The sequence below is a fragment of the Odocoileus virginianus genome, chromosome 7 (assembly GCF_023699985.2).
Source record: "Odocoileus virginianus isolate 20LAN1187 ecotype Illinois chromosome 7, Ovbor_1.2, whole genome shotgun sequence".
Taxonomy (NCBI): Eukaryota; Metazoa; Chordata; class Mammalia; order Artiodactyla; family Cervidae; genus Odocoileus; species Odocoileus virginianus.
Window position 1 is genome coordinate 30586601 of NC_069680.1, and position 25570 is coordinate 30612170.

Genomic DNA, 25570 nt, shown 5'->3' on the forward strand with positions numbered 1-25570 from the left:
AACTTATATGTGGAGTACATCATGTGAAATTCCAGACTGGATGAAGCGCAAGCTGGAATCAAGATTTCAGGGAGAAATGTCAATAGCCTCAGATATGCAGATGACACCTCCCTTATAGCAGAAAGTGAAGAGATGCTAAAGAGCCTCTTGATGAACGTAAAAGAGGAGTGAAAAAGCTGGCTTAAACTCAACATTCAATAAACTATGATCACTAAACAGCAAATAGGTGGGGAAACAATGGAAACAGTGAGAGACTTTTATTTCTTGGGCTCTAAAATCACTGCAGATGATGATTGCAGCCCTGAAGTTAAGACACTTGCTCCTTGAAAGAAAAGCTATGACCAACCTAGATAGCGAATTAAAAAGCACAGCCATTACTTTGCCGACAAAGCTCCGTCTGGTCAAAGCTATGGTTTTTCCAGTAGTCATGTATGGATGTGAGAGTTGGACCATAGAGAAAGCTGAGCGTCTAAGAATTGATGATTTTGAACAGTGGTGTTAGAGAAGACTTTTGATCCAACCAGTCCATCCTAAAGGAAATCAGTCCTGAATATTCATTGGGTGGACTGATGCTGAAGCTGAGACTCCAGTACTTTGGCCACCTGATGCAAAGAACTGACTCATTGGGAAAGACCATGATGCTGGGAAAGATTGAAGACAGGAGAAGAGGATGACAGAGAATGAGATGGTTGGATGGCATCATCGACTCGATGGACATGAGATTGACATCTCATTGGATATCTCTCCAAGAGATGGTGATGGACACAGGGAGGCCTGGCATGCTGCAATCCATGGGGTTGCAAAGAGTTGGACACGACTGAGCAACTGAACTGAACTGAGGACTAGAAGCATGATGATGTTGTCGGCCCCCCTGGAAGTGCCCTCCTGATGGCGGTGTGCACCATCACGCCCCACGTGGGGCAGCAGACACACAGGTTTCTGGATGAGGCGGGAGCATGTCTGTGGGCAGTGACTGCGCTGTGGGGCCCTCCACCACTGTTCGGTCCTCTTTGTCCAGTCGAGGCTTGTGTAAGGGGTGAGGTTTCTTTTTTTTTTCTCCTTTTTTTCTGACTTGGTAATTTGTGTGACATCCAGCGAAGACCACGGAAGGTGCTTTGAGAAAAGGCCGACTTGAGGAAGTATCAGACAGAGTTAACGTAATCGTGCTGCTGACTGTGGGAGGCTAACACTGGTCTGCTGTTTTCCTATAGAGAATGCAGAGTTGGGAGCAGATAGGCCTGGGGAAAATAGAGACAGTGGGATTTGCCCCAAAATAGAGCCAGTGGGGATCTTTCCAGAAGCAGTAAGTGGAATTGGAAGATGTAAGTAAAATAAGGGGATTCCGTGTTAGACGGGCAACTTTTGCTGGTCCTTTTCCCACCAGTGGCCCTCCAGTCCTCTGACAGGTGGCATACTGTTATCTTAGCCTGTTGGGCTCCGTTGGTTTAGATGAAAATGAAAATACAGTAATACAAAAGGGGCTTTGTGACTAGCCTAGCATGCATTTCTGCATCAAGATACGGGCCTGTATATATGAAATAGCAAGTAGCGTGCTTTAGTGTTATGTAACACATATCTTGTAAAATAAAAATGGGGGTGTTTTGATTTTTTTTTTAACACTTCAGGCTGAAGTTCGGGGGCTATACAATTATCGTAGAGCTGATTTACATGGTTGTTCTTGGTCTTAAGAACTTGTGGGCATGTTTAAGCTGATTGTTCATTCATTTATTGAGATGTAATTGAAATAACATTATATTCATTTCAGATGTACAACATGATGATGCTTGTATGTATCACTGAGTCATCACCACAATAAGCCTTGTTAACCTGTCACCACGGTCTTCTGTTTTTTTGTTTTTTGTTTTCATTTATTTTTATTAGTTGGAGGCTAATTACTTTACAGTATTGTAGTGGTTTTTGCCATACATTGACATGAATCAGCCATGGACTTACATGTGTTTCCCATCCTGAACCCCCTTCCCACCTCCCTCCCCATCCCATCCCTCTGGGTCTTCCCAGTGCACCAGCTCCGAACACTTGTCTCATGCATCCAACCTGGACTGGCGATCTGTTTCACACTTGATAATATACATGTTTCGATGCTGTTCTCTCAGATCATCCCACCCTCGCCTTCTTCCATAGAGTCCAAAAGTCTGTTCTATACATCTGTGTCTTTCTGTCTTGCATATAGGGTTATTGTTAACATCTTTGTAAATTCCATATATATGTGTTAGTATACTGTATCAGTGTTTATCTTTCTGGCTTACTTCACTCTGTATAATGGGCTCCAGTTTTATCCATCTCATTAGAACGGATTCAAATGTATGCTTTTAAATGGCTGAGTAATATATATATATATTTTTAAATGGGCTGTGTTGCTTCTTGCTCGCAGCTGATGGATCCCGTCTCTCCAGGGCTGCTGTTTTGGTTTTGCTTGTTCCTGCTCATGGTGTCTTATTTCCGGGTATGCCCCGTTCTCTGATCATACTGGATGTTACAATGGGGAGATTCTCCATTATTTGCCCTTAAGAGTGACATGGAGCCTCAGGGGTTTCCAAAGGGGCAGTGCCGACTGCACCAGGGGCTGGGATCACTCACCTGTCTTGGACTGAACCCTGCCTCACCTGGCCCAGAAATTCCCAGTTGTTGTCAGTATAGCTTCATTAGACCAGCACTTCTAAGTGGGGACGATTTTGTTGCTTAACATTTACTTTGTATCAGCTTAGTTCTAATTTAAACACCAGCTTCAGCCTTGTCCTTAGGAATCCAGTGAGGATAAGAGTTTGATACATAATCATTTATTTTTCTGTTACAGGTTAATTTAACCCATAGATATAAACTGGTAACTCAGCTGATCTTACCCCAGTTGGGCACTCTAGTCAGAGGGTCCCTTCCCTTACCCACGGGGCTCTGGAAGAGTGGCTCTCGTGTCTTTGAGTGGTATCATCTGCATATCTGAGGTTGTTGATGTTTCTCCCACCTATCTTGATTCCAGCTTGTAACTTATCCAGCCCGGCATTTCTCATGATGTGCTCAGCATATAGATTAAACAAACAGGGTGACAGCAGACAACCTGTACAACCCTGTCGTACTCCTTTCTCAATCTTGAACCAATCTGTTGTTCCATACAGGGTTCTAATTGTTGCTTTTTTACCTGCATATAGATTTCTCAGGAGACAGGTGAGATGGTCTGGTATTCCATCTTAAAGAAGATCTTTGTAAGAGCTTTCCGTAGTTTATTATGATCTACACAGTCAAAGCCTTTTTGATGGCGTAATGGGTGAAATAGAGGTAGATTTTTTTCTTTTTTAAATTCCCTAGCTTTCTCCCTGATCCAGTCAATGTTGGCACTTTGATCTCTGGTTCGTCTTCCTTTTCTAAATTCAGCTTGGACATCTGGAAGTTCTTGGTTCGCATAATGCTGAAGCCTAGCATGCACGATTTTCAGCACAACCTTACGAGCATGGGAGATGAGTGCAATTGTCCGATGGTTAGCACATTCTTTAGTACTTCCCTTCTTGGGGATTGGGATGAGGATCTATCAAATTATAGTCCACATACCACTACGTTTCCTACGTGGAAGAAGTTTATATGATAACTTTATAAACAAGAGTTGGCTGGGATGCAGAGGAACTGGAACGCTAGTGCATTGTGGGAATGTAAACTAGAAAACAGTCTGGTGGCTCCTTTCACCAAGTCAAACAGAATTATCGTGTGATCCAGCAGTCCTGCTCCTTGGCAAAGACCCGGAAGACCCGAACGCAAGCACTTGGCAGCTGTTTGTACACCAGTGTTCACAGCAGTGTCACGCACAGCAGTCAGACACCGGAAACAGCTCCAGTGTCGATGGAGGAAGGAACTGGCGAACCACGGAGTGGGGCTCTTCCCCACAGAGTAAGCGCCGCACTGCACGTGGGTGGGGCTTGTTGTGGAACCAGCCAGACGCAGCTGGCAAGAACTCTCGTCTCCGCCTGCACGACGGGCCTTGGGTCGTCACCTTCACGAGGATGGACGTGTGCTGTTTTCCGGGGCTGGGGCAGGGGAGCTGGCGCAATTGGGGTTTCTGTGGCAATTGAAGTTTGGTCTGTATAGTGGTGACGGCCACACAACATCGTGAATGTATTTCATGACACTGAATTGTACTCTTATAAACGTCGACTCTAAAGATGTGTATTTTACCACTGTAAGAAGATGTATATTTGGTAACCTTTAAACAGTTTGGGATGTTGTATCTATCGCACTTGGTCACTGGCTCAGCCTGGGCTGCCCTAGTCTCCTGGCCCCGCACCTTGGACACCATTTCTGGGCAGGAGGACGGCGCCCAGCACGTCGCTGCCCTTGTGGGTGAGGGAGGTGGGTCATCAGGTGGCGTCTTCTTGCGACCCCTGGGGACCTGGAGCCAATTCCAGAAACTGCCCTGGCCTTGGTGTTGAGTATAGGAAAAAACGAGAAAGAAAACTTCTTGACATTGTCAGGAATGTTGTAAAACAAAGGAAGGTGACAGTGTTTCCATCAGGACGCTCGTCATCACCCCACTGAACAAATGTGCATGTCGTCTTTCTTCTGGACGGGGAACTTCCAGGCCCACCTGTCTTACCTTGTGTCCTCCGTGGGGTTGCTGTGTTCCAGATCTTGTGGATAGTCTTGTAGAAAAGGAGAAAACTTTAAAAGTCTATAAATGTTAGATTGCTTGCTAATAGGTAGCTTTCTTAGCATTCAAAGAAGTAGTTAATTATTAAAGTTAAAAGTTAATTATCAATTATTTTTTACTCTGTTATGGTCCGGATTTTTCTTCTAATTCAAGTTACCCTTGAAATTAACATGGCAGATTGATAAGATTTTCATCTGTGAATATTATCTGAAGCAATCTGTCGTAACTTAGATAAAATGTATCAGCTAAGTTTTGTAGTGAGAAGTTTTACATTTCTGCTAGTTTTTGAAATAGACAATAGAGATTTTTCCTCATAGTGGTGGGAATATTCGACAGAGAGATGATTGCATCAATCAATTATTTGAACAAAGATTGGGTATAGCTTACATATGATTTTGTAATAATCCCTATTTCCAAGGAAAAATATTTGCAGAGTACTTACTCATTGTGCCATTTGTAGATAAATTGGTTATGAGTTGGTCTTTGTTTTTATTGAAACATAGATTCTGTGTGTAAATGTGGATTTTAGGTATATCTTCTCTATGTGTATCACAAGTGTCTGAAATCAGAGAACTTGAGCAAAATGATTTTTCTATATTAAACAGTGAGTTTCATTTGAACCTGGTTTGATCCCACAGCTTCATCCTCATTTCCCTCCGGTGCACAGATCTCAGTACCAAGACGGCCTCATCCTGGGCTGGCCCATGTGGCCCAGCCCTTCTCAGCTGGGTCGGTCCTGGGATGTAGTCTGACTCTAACCTGTTCCCAGCCTGCTGACTTGGCGCGGGAGAGACAGGGGACCTGCCCCTCATTGCCAGGGGAGGGGAGGGGGGTTAACTCTGGACCAGAGGGGTAAGGGAGGCTCAGAGACTTGGCTGCATTGTGGCCTGTCGTCTTTTCTGGTGGGACACGTGTGCAGGGCAAACTCACGTGCGGGCAGAGGCGGTTTGGCTGCCCCACAGGCCAGCAGCCTTGCCTTGGTTTTCTAAGGGGCGTGTGTAATGCTGCCTCTCGGGTAGCCCCAGTTATCTCATCAGTCCACATGGTGTCCCCATTACAGAGGAGGACATGGGGCTGGAGAGGTTGCTAAGGGTCTGCTCTGCATTTCTCTCTCCAGGGCCAACTCTGTTTCACCGGCACCCTGCCGAAAGCATGTTCCCAAGTGGGACCTGTGGCCCGTAGACTGGGACTGGTGCTGAGTGGGTGTCTCCCTTCAGGTTTCCCACAGAGTCTTCCTCTGACTTCCTAGAAGGATGGGTTGTTTCTCTGTCACCTACTCTGAGGATGGGACCCTGTGCAGAGGACACTTGGGCAGGTGGAGTGTGGTTCCTGCACCCTCCTGCCTGCCTCATGGGCGATGTCTGACATCTCTGTGGCTTCAGTCCCTAGCCATGCTGAAGCTCCAAGACTTTGGCCACCTGATGGGAAGAGCTGACTCGTCGGAAAAGTCCCTGATACTGGGAAAGATTGAAGGCAGGAGGAGAAGGGGATGACAGAGGATGAGATGGTTGGATGGCATCACCGACTCAATGGACGAGTTTGAGCGAACTCCAGGAGATGGTGAAGGACAGGGAAGCCTGGTGTGCCACAGTCCATGGGGTCACAAAGAGTTGGACACAACTGAACAACAACATCCCCTTGCAGGGCGTCCCCTTTCCCTCCTCGTGGCCTAGGCCGGTTTCCTGCGCTGAATCTCAGGCTGGAGATCACTGTGGTCACATGGAGTGAGCTGGTGCTGCCCCTGGGCACGGTGCCATTACAGAGACTGGTGTCAGTGCCCTGTCTCGATACCCTAACGTTTATAAGGTGGAAAACAAAACCCCTTACTCGGCGAACTCTATGGCACACCATCTTCCTTTTGACAGCATTTAACTCTGTTTACTTCTTCATGGATGAACTATATGAAGATACTTTCTAAATTTTAAAGTGCCAAACACACATGGGAAAAAGGCCACGGGTGAATGATACCAGCTTACATGCTTTGTTGAGGGTCGTAGCTCTGTGTGGTCTTTTCTGCAGGGAGATCCTGCCTGATTCTCTTCATCCCATCTGTCCAAATGCTCCACCTGAGGCCATGCTGACTGACAGGTCACTATGATGTCATCTTTCTGTAAGCCCTAGACTGCTATCAGTTATGTTTTAAAAGTTGTAATTAAGAGTTTGAGACTATTCAGCTGTCTTTGAGGGGAAGAACCTATCTCCTTCTCCAGAGAGATAATTAATTCTTAGAGTATATGGTTTTTGAAGAATTTACTGTGAGATAAAAGACTAGTATTTTATTCTTGCATTTATTAGTATTTAATCAAATGGAAAGTGCACTTTTGGTCTAGAAATCTTGGCTTCAGCCACAGGATTAGACTGAATTATTGTTTAAAGAGTAAAAGGTATAGAATTATATGTCCAAGTTATCAAGCCACTGATAGGTTTTAGGCATAATGTAGCTAATTTAGAACATAAAATTCCCTGCTTGGGTTAATCGTTCAGCAGCAGCAGTGTGCATGTCGGCGGCTGCTTGGCCTTGTGGTGGGGATGGTGTCTGTCCCTCCAAGAGCCTTGTGCCATCAAGGCTGGCTCGTTCTCGGCCGCCGGAGCGTGTCTGGAACATAAGACTCTTCCATTTGGGATACAAGTCATCAATCACAGCGTGCTTCTCACCCGAGAATCCTTCACTGCAGAAACAGTCTGCAACAGATTCTTTATTAGGGATAAAGAGGCCCTAATCCTGTGGTCCTTAGTGGTGGCCAGGCTTAGCACTCCTGAAAACCTAGTGGCTGGTTTTTCTAAGCCAGTACTTGAGAAATTCCAGAGAACTTTGGTACCTACTTCTTGCTTGAGGTTGTAGTATCAGAGATGGGAGGGTGAGCATATGGGATCAAAATGGATCTTGTGATTTGTTTATTAGCAGGTGGGAGAGAAGGATCTGATAGGACAAAACCTGGACAGTCTGATAATCACTTATGTACTTTGAGGTCAGGAGGTGGCAGACTTTTCCTAAGATAAACTGTTTGGTAAATGTTGCTGGCTTTGCAGGCTGTATGTCCTGTCACAACTACAGCTGACCCTTCAGCGACATGAGGGTTAGGGATACCAACCCCCCACCGTCACCCCCATCCCACACAGTTGAAAATCCGGGCATAATTTAGTCAGCTCTCCATATCATGGTTCTTCATTTACCATTTCCACCAACCAAGGGTTGTGCAGTTCTATAGCATTTACTATTGTAAAAAATCCACGTATAAGTGGATCCACATGGTTCAAATCAATGTTATTCAAGGGTCAGCTGTACTCACAAGAGCTTCTGTAGACAAAAATGAGCCTGGCTACATTCTATTGAAACTATTTATAGTCTCTTAAATGTGAATTTCATGTCATTTTTTGCACATCCTGAAGTGTTTTCATTTGGACTTTCCACAACTATTTAAAAATGCCCTGGGCACTGCTGACCCCGATCATTGTCAGGTGTACAATCTCTTCACCCACATGTGTCCCTGCTTTTTACTCTCAGCTCTTGGTGTTGAGCACTTTGCCTCATTTGCAGAATGCACCCGGGAAAGGCTGACGAAGGGTGGAGTCAGAGAGTAATTGTCTGCATCTTGTCAGTGGGTCCTGGCGGGGACCCTCACTTTGGGCGGGGATATTTCTATAGGCCTCCCCAAAAGCCACCGTTGATTCACCTTCCAGGTGTGGGAATGTGCTTCCTGGCTGTTTGCTGGAGCCATCTCATGAGGATTTTGGCGGAGCCTGTTTCGGAGCCCGACTGGATCTAACTGTACTCACTGCGTTGTGTGAATCAGTGCAAACAGGGATTGGGTTATTGAACCAGGGGACAGAATTATAGTGAGTCCCCTGTGGAGGCTAATTACATCAGTGACACAAAAAGCACGTGTTTATAACATAGAGGTTCTATCCACACACAGGTGGGAAGCTTTATTGACTAGAACGTCTTTCTCCTGGCTTGACTGCAGACAAACCTCTGATACTTTGATACTCTGGGGCTCTTCGGGGGTGAGGACGATTCTGAATCACGTCTTGCTGTCAGGAAGACACGTGTGAGAGCTTTGCATTTCCCCACCAGCCCTACTGGCCCAGCTCCGTGGTGGCTGCAGCCAGCGGCCTGTCCTGTCCCGCTCTGCAGCAGGCATCTCTTGGGTTTGACTGCTTTGCCAGATTGAAAAGTGTTTCTCTCAGATCTTCCCACCTGTTCTCACATGTTTCTTATTCTCTTAAGTCAGTTAAACTGTGCCCAACTGTAGGGGTGGATAAAGAATGAGGTTATTTTCTGCCATGACATATTTAAGCTGAAGCTTCCCAAGACATCACAGTTGTTTCAAGACCTGACACTTCATCGTGAGCACCAGCCTGCCACCCTCTCTCCTGCTCTGTGACAGACTGTCACCATGCAGCCCCGGACTGAATTGGTGCCTCGAGTCGTGGAACGTCTTCAGGTTGTGAGGTGGGTGCTGTCAGCAGGGTGGGCTGAGGACCCATGGGAGGCCGCCAACCCCCCAGGGTGGCCCCGGCCAGAGCCCGGCACCGTCAGACCGCCACAGGACTACTTTCCTCGCGGATGTTCACACAAGCAGCCCTAACAGTAGTTAAAAGGGAAAAGGTGGCATTTTTTCATTTTTTTTCACAGTAAATTATAAGAAGCTCATTCTCTGCCCTTACTGATGTTCAGGATGCCACGACTGACTTGGGGATGCTGTGAGATTTAGGGAGTCAGGGCTCAGGTGTCAGCCTGTTGCTGGGATCCTGTGGGTAATGTGGATTCCTGCCCGCGGGGCCACAATCTGTGCACAGGGCACCGTGGCCCTGGATCCTCATGGGACTTGGGGTTCATATGAGCCTCTTGAGTCCTCCCGGGGACTTGAGGTACCTGTGAGACTCGGGGGTTTCCTTAGGACTCAGGCTTCCCAGGAGATTTCGGGCTCCACAGGACACTCGACATTCCCTTGGGACTCAGGGTTCACGTGAGACTTGGAGTTCGCGCGAGACTTCTGGGTCCCGGGGGTGGGGTGGGGACGCAGAGTTCACGCGAGATGTGGAGTTGTCACGGGACTCAGGTTCCTGTGAGAATTGGGGTTCTCACGAGACCTGGGTTTCCTCGGGACTCGGGGTTCCTGGGAGACTCAGGGTTCGCGGTGTTGTGGAATCAGCTGCTCTCGCTGAGGTGAGTGCCCGGAAGCCCGAGGGGCGTCTCCTTGTAACAGCGTCGGGTGAGACTTCTAGTTTAAATGGGCAGGAAAGGCCAGTCAGTCTTGAGCGCAAGGAGCTCTGGAGGGGGGCGTTCGGCGGCAGGGTCCGCTGTGCGTGCGCGCCTACCCCGGGGCGGCTGCGGTTAGCAGCCAGGTGTTCCCGCAACGCTGCCCGGGGAGGCCGGCTCCTGGGTGGCCTCCCCGCCATGGTCGTTGCTCCCACCTCCGGAGCCCCCGGGGGTGTCGTGCCGCTTCTTGAACGGCGAGGGGACTTGGGACCGGGCGTGAGCACCCGCTCACGGTCACCTGCAGCCTCTCTTCCCCTTCTCGGGGCCCGGACCCTGGCGCGGGTGCTGAGCGGGCCGGACTCTTTCAGGCCGCGTGGGGCCTCGAGGACCAGGCGGGAGGCTCGGCCGGGCCGAGGAGACCTGCGGCGCGCTGCTGCCCTGCTGGCGCTTAGTGTCCGCCCAGTGCTGGCTCCTAGCCGAGCCCAGAGGCCCGGGCCCGTTAGAGCAGAGGAGGAGCTGGTAGGAGGGGCCGTCCTGCAGAATTAAGACTTCCTGGCTGCTTTTCCAAGTCCTGCTCCAGTGCAACGGCGGTGCAGGGGCTGCGGTCGGGGAGCGACTGTGGATACCAAGTTCTCATCTTGCCTCTCTTTGGGCTCCTCGCGGGAGGTCTGGGCCTCGTTCCTCTTGGTAACCTGCTTTCTCTGATGAGTGGTGCATCTGGCCTTCTGGTTCTTGGTACATTGGTTATTAAAGAATAGCTCTTCCTTCACCAAGTACTCAGACGTTCTCTGAATTGCCAGAAGAGGGGTAAGCAGCGTAACCTGCTCAAATTAACGCCTTGAAACGGGGCTTCTCCCGTCTTCACCCAAACCTCCCTGAGAGGAGAGGGCCTGCGGGCAGTGGCTGGTGCTTCCCCGGATCTGGGAACCCAGCAAGTGGGAAGCGTCTTTGAAGTCTCCTTTTTCCACTTAATAAAAATGTTTTCGTGTATCATTCTCATTTTGGTGTAGTTTTTCTTTCCTGAAATTAATCAGCTAGGCAGTGTACAGTGTTTCACTTGTATTTTTGTGTGCGTAGGCTCCCCTATGTACCCTGAGAGCATGTACACTCAGGTATGAGCATGCTGTGACCCCAGCCTCTCACTTCACTGCAAGTCTGTTTAGATTTGAGTCTGGTCTGCAGTGCCTTGGTTAGTAAGAAAGCTTTTTAGGGAACATTTTTAATGGTCATCACTAATACACTCCTAAAAAGACCTTTATTGGTCTCTCTGTAGATTGTTCTGGTATCATGTACCAATTTTTGGCAAGATGCAGAGGTATTTTAGCTAAACTGTTAGAATGGATGTGTGTGCAGTAGTTATCACTGGTATTGTAACTGGAAATATTTTTCAAAAATGCTTGGAGTTTCAAGGGATTTCTGGAGTAGTTTGTTAAGCTGTATATGTGTTTTATGCATTTTCTCTGTGGTCTATTTCTTTTACACACACACACACACACACACACACACACACACGTTTGTATTCCAACTGCTCCCTAATTCGTGTATTTGCACAGATTCACAACAGTTTCTTTAGACACACACACACGAGTTTATATTCCACCTGTTCCCTAATTGAGTCCTGTGTATTTGCACAAATTCACAATAGCCTTTGAGCTTCAGAACAGAAAAGCAGTTACCTTCCTGCATGGTGTATACTTTAGTTTGCTAACAAGAACAAAAATGAAAACTTTAGAAAGGAAAACTGAATTTTAAATATAGTTTTAAAATGTAGATGGTGCCTCTTTTTTTCTAGAAATGGTGGTTTTAAAGACCAGTGAAAAATTTCCTAAACGTCCCTCTAACACAGCAGCTCTGACAAGCAGGCATTTTCTCAGCTGTTTTTATAACATGCTGCTTGTAGCGGGTTGTTTAGATGACTAGTAAATGCTTAACACCACGCACGTGTGTGATGCTGCAGGGCTGAGCTCAGCCCTGGCCCTGACTCCCCAACCCTTGTTGTGACAAGTATTCTTCAAGACCAAAGTGCAGCGAATCAGGACGGTGCTCTGCCATTCAGGGCCGGCTCCAGTGATGAGAATGAAAAAAAGCACAGATTGCATGTTCTGAAAGTCTGTATAAGCTGGGAACAGGCGGAGCACAGTATTTATGGGACCCCCACACCAGCAAGTTTCATGTGAAAGCCTAGCCGTGGGTCTGTAATGCAGAACCTTACATGTCAGGGCCGTAGCAGAAGGCTTTGGGGTGGTTATTTTTTTAATTACGAAGATAAACTTCATTTTTTAGAGCAGTTCTAGGTTCACAGCAAAGTTGAGCAGAAGGTACTGGGAGTCCCCATCCACCCGTGCCCTGTCCGTTGCCCCCCCCCCCCCCCCGCACACACGTCCATGCGTTTGCCCACTGTCCACGTCGGGGTCTCCTCTGGCCGTGTGCTCTCCCCGGGTCTTGACAGCTGTGTTCAGTACAATGTCGCGCAGCCAGCACCGCGGTAGCCTCCAGGACGGCTGCCCCACCCCGAAAGTCTCCTGTGCTCTGCTGTTCCTCCCTCCCCCCAGCCCCGGTGACCACTGTTTCCTTTTCCTGTCTCCGTGTAATGGGATCACAGCGCACGCAGTCTTTTCAGTCTTCTTTCACATAGTAACATTCATTCAGGTTTCTTCTGTGTCTCTTCAGGCCTTGATGCCACATTTCTTTTCAGCAGTGACTAATACTCCGTTGTCTTGTGCAGCACTTTAGCCGCTCACTTAGCGAAGAAAGTGTTGACTGCTTCCAGGTTTTAGCATTGTGACTAAAGCGACCATAAACATCCATTTGCAGGCTTTCGTATAGATGTGAAGGGATGCTTTTGCACAACTTTTGGACCTGTTCCAAGTTTGCTATACCAGGTGGCAGTGCCAGTACTTTGTTTGGTAAAATAATTTCAGCCAAATTGAAGCCTTCTTCTTGGTTGTTAGGACATAATTGACTGAGCCGTATTTTGGCCGTTTTGGTGGAAAGTGACCTGGAGAAATGCCACAGTGGAGACCCTGGCCTGGTGGCACTGTGAGCTGGGTCTTAGTCACCGGCCTGGGTTTTTTCCTTCTTGACTCACACACCTGGCAGGGATCAGTCATGTCCACTTTCTTCTCCACCCTCTTTGGCCAGGCTTATTAAGAGGTGATTGGTAGGAGTATTTTCTCTCTCGTAGGGGTTTGACACATTTTTTTTTTTTTTTTTTTTTTACTAGTTAAAAGAATCCCTCACACCTGATTGTTAAGTAGGCTGATCTTGAGTAACGAGGACAAAGGTGCTTCCCTGGTGCCTTTTTTCTTATCCTCTGTTCAGTAGGGTGATTGTAAAACTGGTCCTCATTTCATGATGACTTTGTTGATGTCAGAAGGAGCTGGAGATGGGTTGCTTCCCTTTCCTGCCTCAGTCCTCAGTGCCAGCGAGCTCCCACTTCACACCACAGCAGATGGAAAGGCCAGGACGCCTGAGATGCATCTCTCAGGGAGCCTGAGCTCGGCTGTGGGCTGAGCACTGACTTGGGGGCGACCTCAGGAGCACACGTCTGAGCTGCATGTTTGTGCACTGTGAAGAAGAAGGCAGGCAAGGTTCTTTTTCTAGCTTCTCTCTGGTCATTTTCATTGCGCAAGATACCGACACTAGAAATGGTTAAAAGTGGAAGGTACAGGGCTATGAAGATGGTTCTGGAAGGACAGTGTTTAAACAGGTGTGGCCGGCCTGGAACGCTACAAGCAAAGGAGGAGGAAGACAGCTTGTTACTGGGTTGCTTGCTTTTGATATAGTGGGAACCCGGCCTCTGGCGCAAACTGCTGAATTCAGAACATTAAACACCATTCATGTTGAAAGAGAGATGAAATGAAATTCACTTAGTTTTTTCAGAGGTCTCCAAATAGCTATGAAAAATCAATTTTTTTCTGCCACCAATTAATGTCAGCCACTCTGTGGCTTTAGGTGGCTGCCATGATGATCCATGAAGCTGGGCCTCCAGGCTGCTGTCGCTGACTTGTGCTTCATGGGAGTGGAAGTGGGTTGGTGGGGCTGGCTGTTCAACCTGTTTTGTGTCCTAAGCATGGCCCAGGGTGCTGTCCCCCTGAAAGCATGTGGACCTGGTTCTGCCTGCGGCTGGAGGACTCCATGAAGGAAGTCAGGTTTCCCACCATGTGAGCAGGCCCCTTCTGGCTCTTGGGAAATAGTCAAAGAACTGGCTTATCACAGCCTCCACAGGACCCTGTAGCCTAGTTCTCAACTCACACATGTGTGGGTTTGGCACGTTGGAAACTGATGGTGGGCTTTGGATGGTGGGTTTCCTCCCTGTCCTCCCGCGGGGCTCCCGAGGCCACCACTTGGCTGCTTCCAGAAGAAGGGCCTGCAGATTGCTGTTTCCAGGACAAGCCCCTGTTTTCCTCAGCTGTAAAGCTGGTGCTTAGGAGTAATGATGGTTCGGTGGTACAACTTTTCCTCCTCTTCCTGGCTTGGAAACCAGCATGGCCTGCTGTTACTGGAGCAGATTCTGTTATGAACGCATCATAACCCCGTGGGGTGGTTACAGCATCCCAGACACCGCACGCCCCTCCCTGCTCGGGAGGCTCTTAGGTCCTCGGTGCTTCCATTTGCCCTCCTGCTCCTGTGCTCACAGGAGCTGCTGCAGTGGATTCCCTCTGACATGGGTCCTTGCCCTCCTGTGTCTACCCCCCCCCCCCCCGAGCTCCCAGCTGCCCTGTGCTCCCTCTGACATGGGTCCTTGCCCTCCCGTGTCTACTCCCCCCCCCCCCCGAGCTCCCAGATGCCCTGTGCTCCCTCTGACATGGGTCCTTGCCCTCCCGTGTATTACTACCCCCCCCCCCCCCCCCGAGCTCCCAGCTGCCCTGTGCTCCCTCTGACATGGGTCCTTGCCCTCCCGTGTCTACTACCCACCCCCCCCCCCCCGAGCTCCCAGATGCCCTGTGCTCCCTCTGACATGGGTCCTCGCCCTCCTGTGTCTACCCCCCCCCCCGAGCTCCCAGATGCCCTGTGCTCCCTCTGGTTCCAGGGCCTTAGCACGGCAGACCTGCCTGCCAGGAATGCTCCCTCCTTCACCCCGCCCTCAGGAAACAAGACTCGCCTTTTTGTGTAGGCACCTCTTGCAGAAAGCCTCTGGCCCTCAGACCCCAGCCTGTCATTAATCCTGGAGTTCTCCTTCTGAGTCCTCACAGCAGGTGTACTTGAATGATGTGGATGGTTAGCTCATTTATTCAACAGCTATTTACTGAGCACCTATGATGCATTCTAAGTGTTAGCATACAGCATCAGCTTCCTTGGTGGCTCAGACGGTAAAGAATGTGCCTGCAACTTGGGAAACCCGAGGTTCGATCCCTGGGTTGGGAAGATCTCCTGGAGAAGGGAATGGCAGTGCACTCCAGTATTTTTGCCTGGAGAATTCCATGGACAGAGGAGCCTGGAGGGCTACAGTCCATAGAGTCGCAAAGAGTCAGCTATGAATGAGAGACTACATTTTCACTTTTCAAGTTGAAGAAAACAGGAAATCCTCACAACCTTGGCTTGAAACAAACAGAGCTTTCTTTTTCTCACACAAGTAGAAGTCTAGCCACAGACAGCACTGGTGTGTAGGGACTAACAGTGTGAGGGCCAGAGGCTGTCTAGTCTCTTACCTTTGCCTCATGTTTACTCAGTGGCTGCCACAGCTCCAGGCATCACATCTGCAATGTCAAGAAAGGGAGAAAGGGGAGGAGATGGTGCCAGCCACATAAAAAAATTTTTAAAGTTAAAACAAGACCCCTCAGCAGATTTCTCCTTATTCATTGGCCAGAGTTGTCACATAATATTTGTTACATGTATTGGAGCTTACATTCTAGTGAAGGCAACACATGGCAAATAAATCTAGTATAATTTTATATGACATAAGTGCTATAAAGGAAAAGAATGGGAAAGGATGGATAGAGGAGATAGACTGTTTTAGGAAGGTTTCTCTGAGACAGTGACATTTGAGCAGGGTTGTGAACTAAGTGACGGAGGCCACTCTGCCAGAGTGTGAAGGGAAGGCATTTCAAGAAGCATGAGTGACAGGTGCAAAGGTCCTGAGGCAAGAGCCATGTCTGTGTGTCCAAGGAGCAGTAGAAGTAGAGTGAATTGGGTTCACCAGTCAGAGATGAGGTCAGGAAGGAAGGGCCCCAAGTTGTTGGGGGGCTGTTTAGGCCTCGTGTGTAGGAATGAGTGATGGGAAAGGAGATGTGATTTCTTTCATCGATCTTTATTTTATTCAACCCTCTCTTTTTGTTTTTAAAGGTTTAGGTGTTTTTGGCTCTTTGGGTTTCGCTGCTGCGCACAGGCTTTCTGTGGCTGTGGTGGGCGGGGGCTCCTCCCTCATGGTGGTGGCTTCTCTTGCTGCAGACCGCAGGCCCAAGGTGTCCGGGCTTCAGCAGCTGTGGAGCCCAGGCCCCAGAGTGCAGGCTGAATCGTCCCCTGGACCAGGGATCAAACTGGTGTCCTTGTGTTGCAAGGCAGATTCTTAACCACTGAACCAGCAGGGAAGGGCTTTCCCCCCATTTTTTTGTAAGTCAAATAAAATTTCATACCCCAGAGTTCTTATTTTACAAAGAAAAGTAGTAACAGTCCTTTGTTTTATGGCTGTGAGATTGAGACAATGATAAATGTAGAACATTTGCTGACATTATCTGTATATTATGTTGAATTTTAATACAGTTTTTATCATTGTGAAAGAATTTTAAGTTTACTGTAGAAAACTCAGAACATGCAGGTAAGAGATGGCAGGTACCATATCTACATTGATAGTCTAAAATACACTTTTACTTCAGAGCACTTTTGGACCTAGAAAAAAGCTGCCAAGATTGTTGGGCAGGATCTGCATTCTGTGGGTGGTTTTCCTCCTCTGGTAGACCGCGTTTGTCTCATTGCAGTTGTGAGCCCCTGAGCCTGCTGGCTCGGGCATGGGGCCCTCAAGTGTCTGTCAAACATTTATTATTAATCCTTACTCACGGCTCCTTATGTAGTCAGCCTTCTGTTTCGCACTGGTTGAGCTCATCGTCAGTCCTCAAACTGTCTCTGTGGTCTCCGCCACAACTTCCAGCCTCCATGCCCACCCATTCTCTACACAGCGGCCAGAGGACAGCTTTGAAAAGGCCAGCCTGGTGAGTTTGTCCCCGGCGTAAAGCCCTGGGGTGCCTCGATGCTGACCCATGGAGGCTGCGTGTCTACCCGCGGTTTTCTCTGCAGCGCTGGGCCTCCTCCCCGGCCCCCGGCTCTGCTGCTGGGCTCCCCCCCGGCCTGCTGCTCAGGCACGTCTTCTCGCCTGGCCGGCTCCTTGTGATCCAGGTCTCTGTGTAGATGGCATGTTCTCCAGACCTTCTTAGTGTTTCCCTGCAGCAGGTGGCCCTGCTCTCCTGGGGCAGCCGCCCTCCCCGCCTGGCAGCAGCCTGGCCGTGAGTCGTGCCAGGCTGCCAGAAACCTGCTTGGCCCTGGGCTTGGTGCTTGGGCTGTGAATGTTGGAGCGCCCACAGTGAGCACGAGTGTTTCCTGGGTCTCACTCCCTTCTTAGCTCACTTATTGGGGTCACAGTCATGACCTTCTCTGGGCTGGCGTTCGTTGATGGGATTCCATTTCAGAGCTGGAGCAGGGTTGGCCTCTGGAGCCTGGGGATGTCGCTCGGGGGTTGCTGGGCAGGTCTGTCATGTTCATAGGGCTCAGGATTCCGTCAGCTTCTTTGTGCCACCGTCGTGCACAGCAGCCCCGTGTGTGTCTGGCATTGTTGTTTTCCAGACGGCGCCTCCCACCAGCCTGTGTTGAGACGCCCTGGCTCCCTGATGTGCTTGCCTGCTATTGAAACCGCGCCCTTCTTGCTGCCCGGTTTCAGCCTCTGAGGGTCCCTCCTGGTGTCTGTGACACCCCCGTCTCTCCTGCTGGCTTCCCCCCACCCCTCTGCCAGGCCTGCCAGCTCCACGGGACCTGTAGCACGTCTGCTATTTCATCCTGGGCTTCTCTTCAACACACACACCACGCCAAATGGCCCAGTGCTCTGTCCTGGGGACACATTATCCATTACATAGTAGGATTCAGTATTCAGCTAATTTTTATTCTTGCTCATGGAAGGACTCTGTACTGAATGTCCTGGTTGTCTACAGGAAAGGAAGTCATGCTCAGGCTTCTGTGGAGTCTCAAATGCCATTTCTGGCAGAGTTGGTATGAAATACTGTAAAAATTGCAGCTTTTCTTTTTCTGGCAAAGTAGCCGTCGGTGGGTTATGGTGCATTATCTCTGACGAGCAGGGTGCTGTTAATGGGCTTTAAAACCCAGAGGCACTCCTGAAAGGACAACCAGGCCAAGGCTGGAGGGGCTGGGCCGTGCGTACCAGGCCTGAGTCCTCGGGGAGTCCTCACGTTCAGGAACACTGAAGTAGGCTTTGATTTCCATCCTGTTTACCCAATAATGAAGTCGAAGGAGCTCACTCCCTTAGACTTCACGTAACTACATGATCCGCTGCGTGGATATGGCTGGGAGTGACATGCCACTTGTTCAGAACTGAGATTTTGAACTTGCCAGTTAGTCCTGTTAAGAACGAACTGCCCTCTGTTGGTTCTTGGCATGATTTGTGGCTGGCCCCCCACGCTCTGTGCAGGCCGGTGGAGTTGGTTCTGAGAGTGCTGAGGCAGCCGCATGCGGGGTGTGGTGGTCTGGGCCAGTGCCAGGTTGGCAGGTGTGTGCTGCTGCAGACCACCGGGGAGACGGCGGCTTTGGGCCGAGCTTCGGAGTCCTCGTGGTCACCTCAGAGATGGAGGAGCTGGAGTCTGTGGCTCTTATTCGGTCCAGAGGCAGCCCTTCCAGCTCAGGAAGCTGGCTGGCTGCCCTTCCCCTGCATTCCAGGCCAGTGGCCTCCGAAGTGCAGCCAGTCTGGGCTGTGCTCAAGAACCTGGCCTGACCCGGTTACCCGCAAGGCCCTTCTCCCAGAGGAGCGAGGGGCCTGAGCGAGGGTCCTCCCACGGGCGAGTCCCTTGTGCCCCTGCGCCCTGAGTCACCTTCATTGTCCTGCCCCGGCTTGCCCTGCACACCTGGACGTGTCTCTCCAGCCTTTCCTTGGAGTAAGGGTGAGGGTTGGGTGTGTGCCGAGCAGGACAGAGGTCCTGTTCAAATGCAGGAGTACCTGGCCCACCCCATTCATGGCTTTTCCCATCTTTTCCAGCTGGGCCCACAGAACAGCCCAGTGAGGCTGGTGAAAACAGTATTACTATTCCTATTTTATTGTTGAGAAAATTGAGGCCTGGGAACGGGAGTGGACCTCTCCCATTCGACCTTTCTCTTGGTTGGCTGTGTGCCAGTCTTACTCTCTGTAGCAGTGCTGGTCCGTGTCCTTGAGGGGCACCAACACTGACAAAGCCCTCCTGGCAGCTGTCCTCCTTCCTGGACACCTGACACAGGTGCCTACAGGCCTGGTCCCCGTGCCAGCTCTGAACTCCTGCTTGGGCCTCGAGTCCCGGGACACGAGAGGGAGCCCGGGCAGCAGGGCACGACAGTGGCTGCAGCATCCTGTTCCCAGCGGGTGGCGGTGCCCCCGGGGTCTGCCGCGTGCCTGCAATCCCCGGCGCTCCCACAGGTGTATCCTGAGGCTTGGTACTGCCTGTGGTTGGACGGTGGCCAGTCTTGGTTCCTACCATTTTCTGAGCGTCTTCCCAGAACTTCTGTGAGTCTTCAGTAAGTTGCTTTTGTGCTTTAATTAGCCCGTACTGGTTTCTCACGCTTGTAAGCAGGAGTCCTGCCTGCGAAACAGGCTGACGGAGGCCAGTGCTTCTGAGCAGGACTGGGTAGGGGGCAGGGGTCGGTGAACAAGTGGCTAGTACTTGGTAGAGAAACAAAGCTGCTTTCCTATCCTGTTAACGTGCCCTGGAGCTTTGCGAGTGATGCTGGGGCACAGTGGGGTTTGGGGAATGCTGCTTGACCTCTTCAAAGCATAGCTCGTTCTGTCTTGGGCTCTTGGGAGGCAGCCGCGGCCATCAGCGTGGCCTTACGTAGGGAAAGAGCAGGTGGCCAGGTGGCGGTGGTCAGGCTCTCTCGCCCCCGTGGCCGCTGGCTCCTGCCCCACGCTTTGTGAATATGTGGTTATGTAACAGCGGAGGTCACTTACAGTCCCACACACGCGCAGTACCCTGTGTAAGCACCGCTGGAGATGCCCTTAAGGCTGCGTTCTGGCGGCAGCTGCTGGGTCAGCCTGGAGGGGAGAGGCTCCGGCATGTCTGCCGCTGCTGTGGCTGCTCTGCCAGCCTGCAGAGAATGAACGCATCTGCAGTTCCTGCAGCTCTTCAAGTTTTCTTCCAGCTTCCCTGCTCTCGCTTTGCCTACCCTGGGTTCAGCGAACAGTGAGATACGGCAAGGCACACTAGGAGCAGGTGGAAGGCAGGAGAAGAGAGGAGAACATGGGGCAAGAGCAGTGGAGGTGTGTTGAGGTCTCACAGTAAAGCAGACGGCAGGCTGCGTGGTGCAGGCTGGATGGTCAGGGAGGGGGCAGTCTCTGGTGTCCACACCCGGAGACTGGAGCCCTCGAGGTGTGTGAGGAGCGCTTGTGGCTTACGGCTGCAGGACAGCCAGTTGGCTCAGCCCCTGGAGCGTGAAGGCAGCCATGGCCAGCAGCCTGCAAGTGGTGAGCATGGGTGTAGCCCAATAAAGCTTTATTTACAAAAGCAGGTGCTGGGCTGGGTTTGGCCCGTGGGCTGCAGTTTGCTGGCCCTGCTGTGGCCTTCATGTCGTTAGTGTTTTAGCTGAGGGATGGTTGGCGTGGGAAGAGCCCAGGTGTATTGAGGGCTGGGAGCCCTTCCTCAGGGAGGTGAGAGTTGGTGGGAGAGTCCTGGAGGATGGGGTGGAAATGAAAGCGCTGGCAGTGAGAGATGAGTGCCTGTGGAGGTGCAGCTGGCGGGGTGCAAGGGAACGCGTCGTCCAGGGTAAATCCGGGTTTGGGTGAGGGCAGGGATGGGTGGAAGTGCTGTGTGCAAGGTTACAGTTTTGGACAAGTTCATTTGAAGTGTTTTCGGGACACAGAGGTTGAGAGGTCAGGTAAGCAGGCGAGCTCAGAGGGAGGCCTTGCCCCGGGGCTCCGTGTACCCTAGGCCGCTGTGGCTGAGGGTGGAGCTCTGGAGAGAGGCGTGTTAGTGGAGGTAGGGCAGGAGTCCCTGCGGGCAAGAAGTGGCTCCGCGCCGCTCCGGGCCAGGTGGGCTTCCCACAGCCCTCGCCTCTGGAGTCGAGAGAGTTTTTTGTTTTTGTTTTTTTTTAATCCAGTTGGGCTAGACCTTGGTCCTGGCTCTTAGTACAGCTTTTCTTTCTTGTAAACCTTTGCTGAGTTGACCAAAATGAACATCCCTCAAAATTCGCAGGGATGATACATCACAGGATGGCTCTCGTACACTTTGTGCCTGAATCTGTGTGCTTTCCAGAAGGAAAGAGCTGTTCCAGCGTGCACCTACCTGCCAGCCGTCTGTTAGCACAGGGGCCGTTGTGTGAGAAGCAGAGTTGAATTGTACTGTTTCTGTAAATTTACTCCATAACGCTCTATTGGTGTTTTTTGTTTGTTTTTGTTTTTTTTTTGTTTTGTTTTTTTTTTTGCTCTATTGCTAAATGTACTTTATTCAAAATATCAAATGGTTTGTTTTCTGTTGTCATTGAAAAAGTTGTTGGTAATTGTTTTATTTTAAATAGTTTTTGGGACTATTTAAGAGAAGCTTTAATTTCATCTTTGACTATGCATTGGTTAGAGATAAATGAGAAGAAAGGGAGATAGTAATTTAAGGAAATGAAAGGAGAACGTACTGCTGTTCTGTGTAATTACGGTGATTTTCTGTCTCTAAAGTAACTTATAAAAATGACACGTTATGATTAAATTCAAAAAATGGGGGAAAAAGCTTCAGAAGATGTTTTATGTCTTATATAGCTGGGGCTTCTGTTATGCTTTAGAAGTGACCAAACTTTTTCACATAGGCTTAACTGTAGTAATTGTTCTCTTCAGGTACTTGGGAGAATGGACGAGACCTGTGAAATGAAATACAAAGTAATGGACAGCCCTCTGGGGAAGATGGAGATCTCTGGTTGTGAGCAGGGTCTGCATGGGATAAAGCTGCATGGCGGGAAGACCCCAGACACTGGGTGAGTGAACATCCTGTGTGACACCCACTGCATGGCGTGTTTAGAGCATCAGCGAGAATATGGTTATTGCTTGTTCGCCATTGACCACAGGGTAGCATGAGCCACATGCTACAAATCACAGAAATTAGCATCTCGCTAGAAATGGTGGGGCCATGATGGTTCATTTTTAGCATCTGTGCTTGTTGCCCAGGAACCTTCCACCTCTGATTAACCATAGCAGCAAAACCTGCAATTAGGAGCCCCAAAATGTGTTAATGTGTACGTTTACAGAGGTACTGTGAGCGTTGAACACTTTGGTTCTTAAGCAAGTGGGCTGTGGGGATCCCTCTGGAAATTTGGTGACAGGGAGCTGCTTGCCTAGTCTTGATTTTTAAATCGGTACCAGCCTTCACTGTTCATCAGCTTGCCAGGTGAGTTTTATTCCAGAGTCCTGGAATCGCTTAATCGGGAGCCCCACTGGGGCTCTTGGAAATGGTGTCTGACGTTGGCGTGTGTGTGGCTGAGGGGAAGGGTGGAAAATTCCTTTTTCAGAGGAAGTTTAGCATGTTACCATTTCTAATGGAACTCCCTTCTTCCTTTTTTTGAACTATCTCTGGTATTTTCGCTAATTGTAAAAACATAAAGTTAAAGCACTTTTTAATGTTCTGAAATGTAACATTCCATTTCCTTCATTCGTTGATTGTGAACAGCAGCTGTGTTAAAATTGCAGCTCTTGTTCTTTCTGACGGAAGAGGGGAGAACCACCCACTCCTCTGCTCTGCCTTTGTCTTAACTGGCTAATAAACACAGTGCCGGGAACGTTTGATAAAGAAAATACATAAGAAACATAAAAATTGATTTCAATGGACTCCTGTCAGAGACGGCCATAATGAGCACAAGTGCAGTAATAAATATCAGTTTTCACCTCCTCTGTCGAGACTTTTCCTGTAGAGCTGCATGTTATAATCAATAGTCTTTTTTTAAGACGAAAAATAAGCAAACCTTTGAACTATATGAATACACTGTTCTCTATTTCTATGAGAACCATCTGGCTGTAGTGTTCAGAAAATCACAGGCACCAAATACTTTGTAGAGAAAATGTCATTTTGTCTTTTAGCATGTTTGGTTGCACAGTAAATCACAGAAATTATGTGTTGAATTCTTTTTTTTTTTTAAAGACACAGTGAATTTGGGGAAGAAAAGGTAGGAGGAAAAGCCCCTCTTAAAGTGCCCTCTGTGCCCATCGCGAAGTGTGAGACCAGAGGGAGTTTGCGGCTTGGCTTGGCTTCTGCACTCTGTGCCCGCTGCATCGGGTCAGGGTTAGGCTGGGCTGCAGAAAGCACGCTCCTCCACCAAGGCCTTAATGAGACGCCAGGTGTGGCCCGTTTCTCTGGGGGAGAAGCACAGGCGGGTGGGCAGTCAGCTGGGTCTGCTGGGGGATGGTCCTGGGAGTCCGGCCCCCAGCTTTCCCCTCGGCATCTGCAGGCTGGGCTCTGGGTGCGAGGTGCCACAGCCCGCTTCCGAGCAGAGTGGGGAGAGGAGGGGAGGGCCTCCCGTTCCACAGCAGCCCTGGCTCCTGGCTCCATGCCAGGCTGGAACATGGAGGTGGTTGGGTGCTGGCTGAAGTTAAGGGTTCTGCATGGAGGCAATTGGTGTGTGTGGGGGGCCCGCAAACCAGGGGTCTGTTCCATGTGGTTAATTTCAAGGGAGGGAGTGTTCAGAATTAGAATAGCATAAAAATCATGTCTGTGAGTACTCAGAATTAACAATTTCATTTACAAAACCAAGGCAAAAATTGCATAATATTGTAAAATTCATAGATTTTTAAGTCATAAAGTTCATTTAGTTTTTGCAGATATGTAAAGCCATGCAACCTCCAACCCAAAGCAAGATATAAAACACTCTAGAAAGTTCCCTCATGCCCCCTTTCAGTCAGCCCTTCCCGTTGGCATCCAGTGTTCTGATTTCTGTCATGTTGGGTTAGTTTTGCCAGTTCTTGAAATTTATATACATGGAGCCATACAATATATAGTGTTTTTGTATTTGATTCAGTGGCGTTGTCGAAGTCCACCCATGTTGTTGTGTGCATCGGTAAGTGGTTCACTCTTTTTTAGGAAGTAGTGGCTGTTGTATGAATATTACACAGCTTGTTCATTCTCGTGTTGCTGGAGAGCTGAGTTGGCCAGTTTGGGGCTACCGTGAATAAAACTGCTAAGAGTACTCTTGTTCAGGCCTCTTTATGGACAGATGTTTTCATTTCTCTTGAGTGAATTCCTAGGTGTGAATTGCATGGCAAATGGATGTGTAACCTCCTAAGAAATTGCCAACCCTTTCCCCAGTTTACCATTTTGCATTTTTACCAGGAATGTAGGTGAGTTTGTGGTGTGCACTCAAGCCTGGTGGTGATAGTTTTTAGAGCCTTAGCCGTCTTGGTGGGTATGAAGTATTCTCTCTGTGTGCTGACCTGCCCTTTCCTGTTGACTAATCTCTGAACACTGTTCTCCGTAAGTATTCATTGTGAGGCAGGTCTCTTGTGTGTTTTTAATTGGTGTTTTCAATTTGTAGTTCTGTTTACAATTTGGTGATCAGATATTTGTATTGATCATTTTCTCACGTTTGGGGACTTATGTTTTTATTTTTCTAATAATGTCTTTAATGAATAGAAGTTTTTAATTTTGAGGAACACCCAACTATTTTTTCCTTTCTGTTCATCATATTTTGTGTCTCTAAGAAATATTTGCCTACTCTGATTTCACATTCTCAATTCTTTGAAAAATGTAATTTTAGCTTTTCCTGTTTAGATAGGTATTCCATCATCTCGAATTAACTTGTGAGGGTCTCAGTTTTTTCCAAGTTACTTAGTTGTTTCAGCATCATTTGCTGAGGGAAGGGAGTGGGGAACCAATTCCTTTCTCCAGGGAATTGCCTCCGTGCTTTTGTTGCAGATCGGTCACATGACCATACGTGTGTGGGTTATACATGTCTGGACAGTGTTTTGTTCAGCTGATCTTTTCATCTATTCTGTGCCAGTTCTATACCGACTTGATGTAGCTTTGTGATAAGTCTGAGTCTTCCACCCCCCCCCCCCCCCCCCCCCGCCTTTTTTTTGAAAGATTGTCTTGGTTTCTAGGTTTCAATTTCCCATATGACTTTTAGAATCAAGGTGTCAGTTTCTCCAAAAATGCCTACTGGGATTTTGATTGGAATTCATTGAATCTATGTATCAACTTTGGGAGGGTTGACATCTTAAATTGAATTTTCCAGTTCATGATTGTGGTTTGTCTCTGCATTTGTTTAGATTCTATTTAATTTTTCTCAGTAATGTTTGGTAGTTTCCAGCTTGAAGATCTTGAATGTATTTTGTAAAACTTATTTCTAAATGCTTTGTTTTTGATGGTACTCTAAATCCACTTAATTTCTTTTTCTTTTTCTTTTTTTTTTTTTTGCTTTTAAACTACTGCTGCTGGTACATAACACTAAATTAACTTCTTAGTTCCAAGAATTCTTTTGTAGTTTCGTTAGGATTTTCTCTGTAGAAAATCATGATGTCTGTAAGTAAAGATGCTTTGCTTCTTTCTTTCTGATCTTTTTGCCTTCTG

The 25570-nt window shown here is 48.8% G+C and overlaps 1 protein-coding gene and 1 long non-coding RNA gene across 4 annotated transcripts in view; one reads left to right on the plus strand and one right to left on the minus strand.

Moving 5' to 3' along the window:
- The window catches only part of MGMT (O-6-methylguanine-DNA methyltransferase), a 277591-nt gene that overhangs the window by 29962 nt on the left and 222059 nt on the right, over positions 1–25570 (plus strand). Inside the window, exons 1-2 of one of the 3 annotated variants that reach the window (XM_070470423.1) lie at positions 9741–9821; positions 21856–21992. In XM_070470423.1, the coding sequence (XP_070326524.1) occupies positions 21868–21992 (125 nt within the window). In that variant the 5' untranslated portion in view covers positions 9741–9821; positions 21856–21867. Of the gene's footprint in view, positions 1–9740; positions 9822–16921; positions 17003–21855; positions 21993–25570 lie in introns of those variants that run through there. The other 2 variants (XM_070470424.1, XM_070470422.1) reach the window with 2 other exon arrangements.
- On the minus strand, positions 8547–9639 carry LOC110128523 (uncharacterized). Its single transcript, XR_002311200.2, has 2 exons — positions 9528–9639; positions 8547–8898 (listed from the first exon to the last, which is right to left on the minus strand). It is a non-coding gene; the product is annotated as an uncharacterized lncRNA (long non-coding RNA).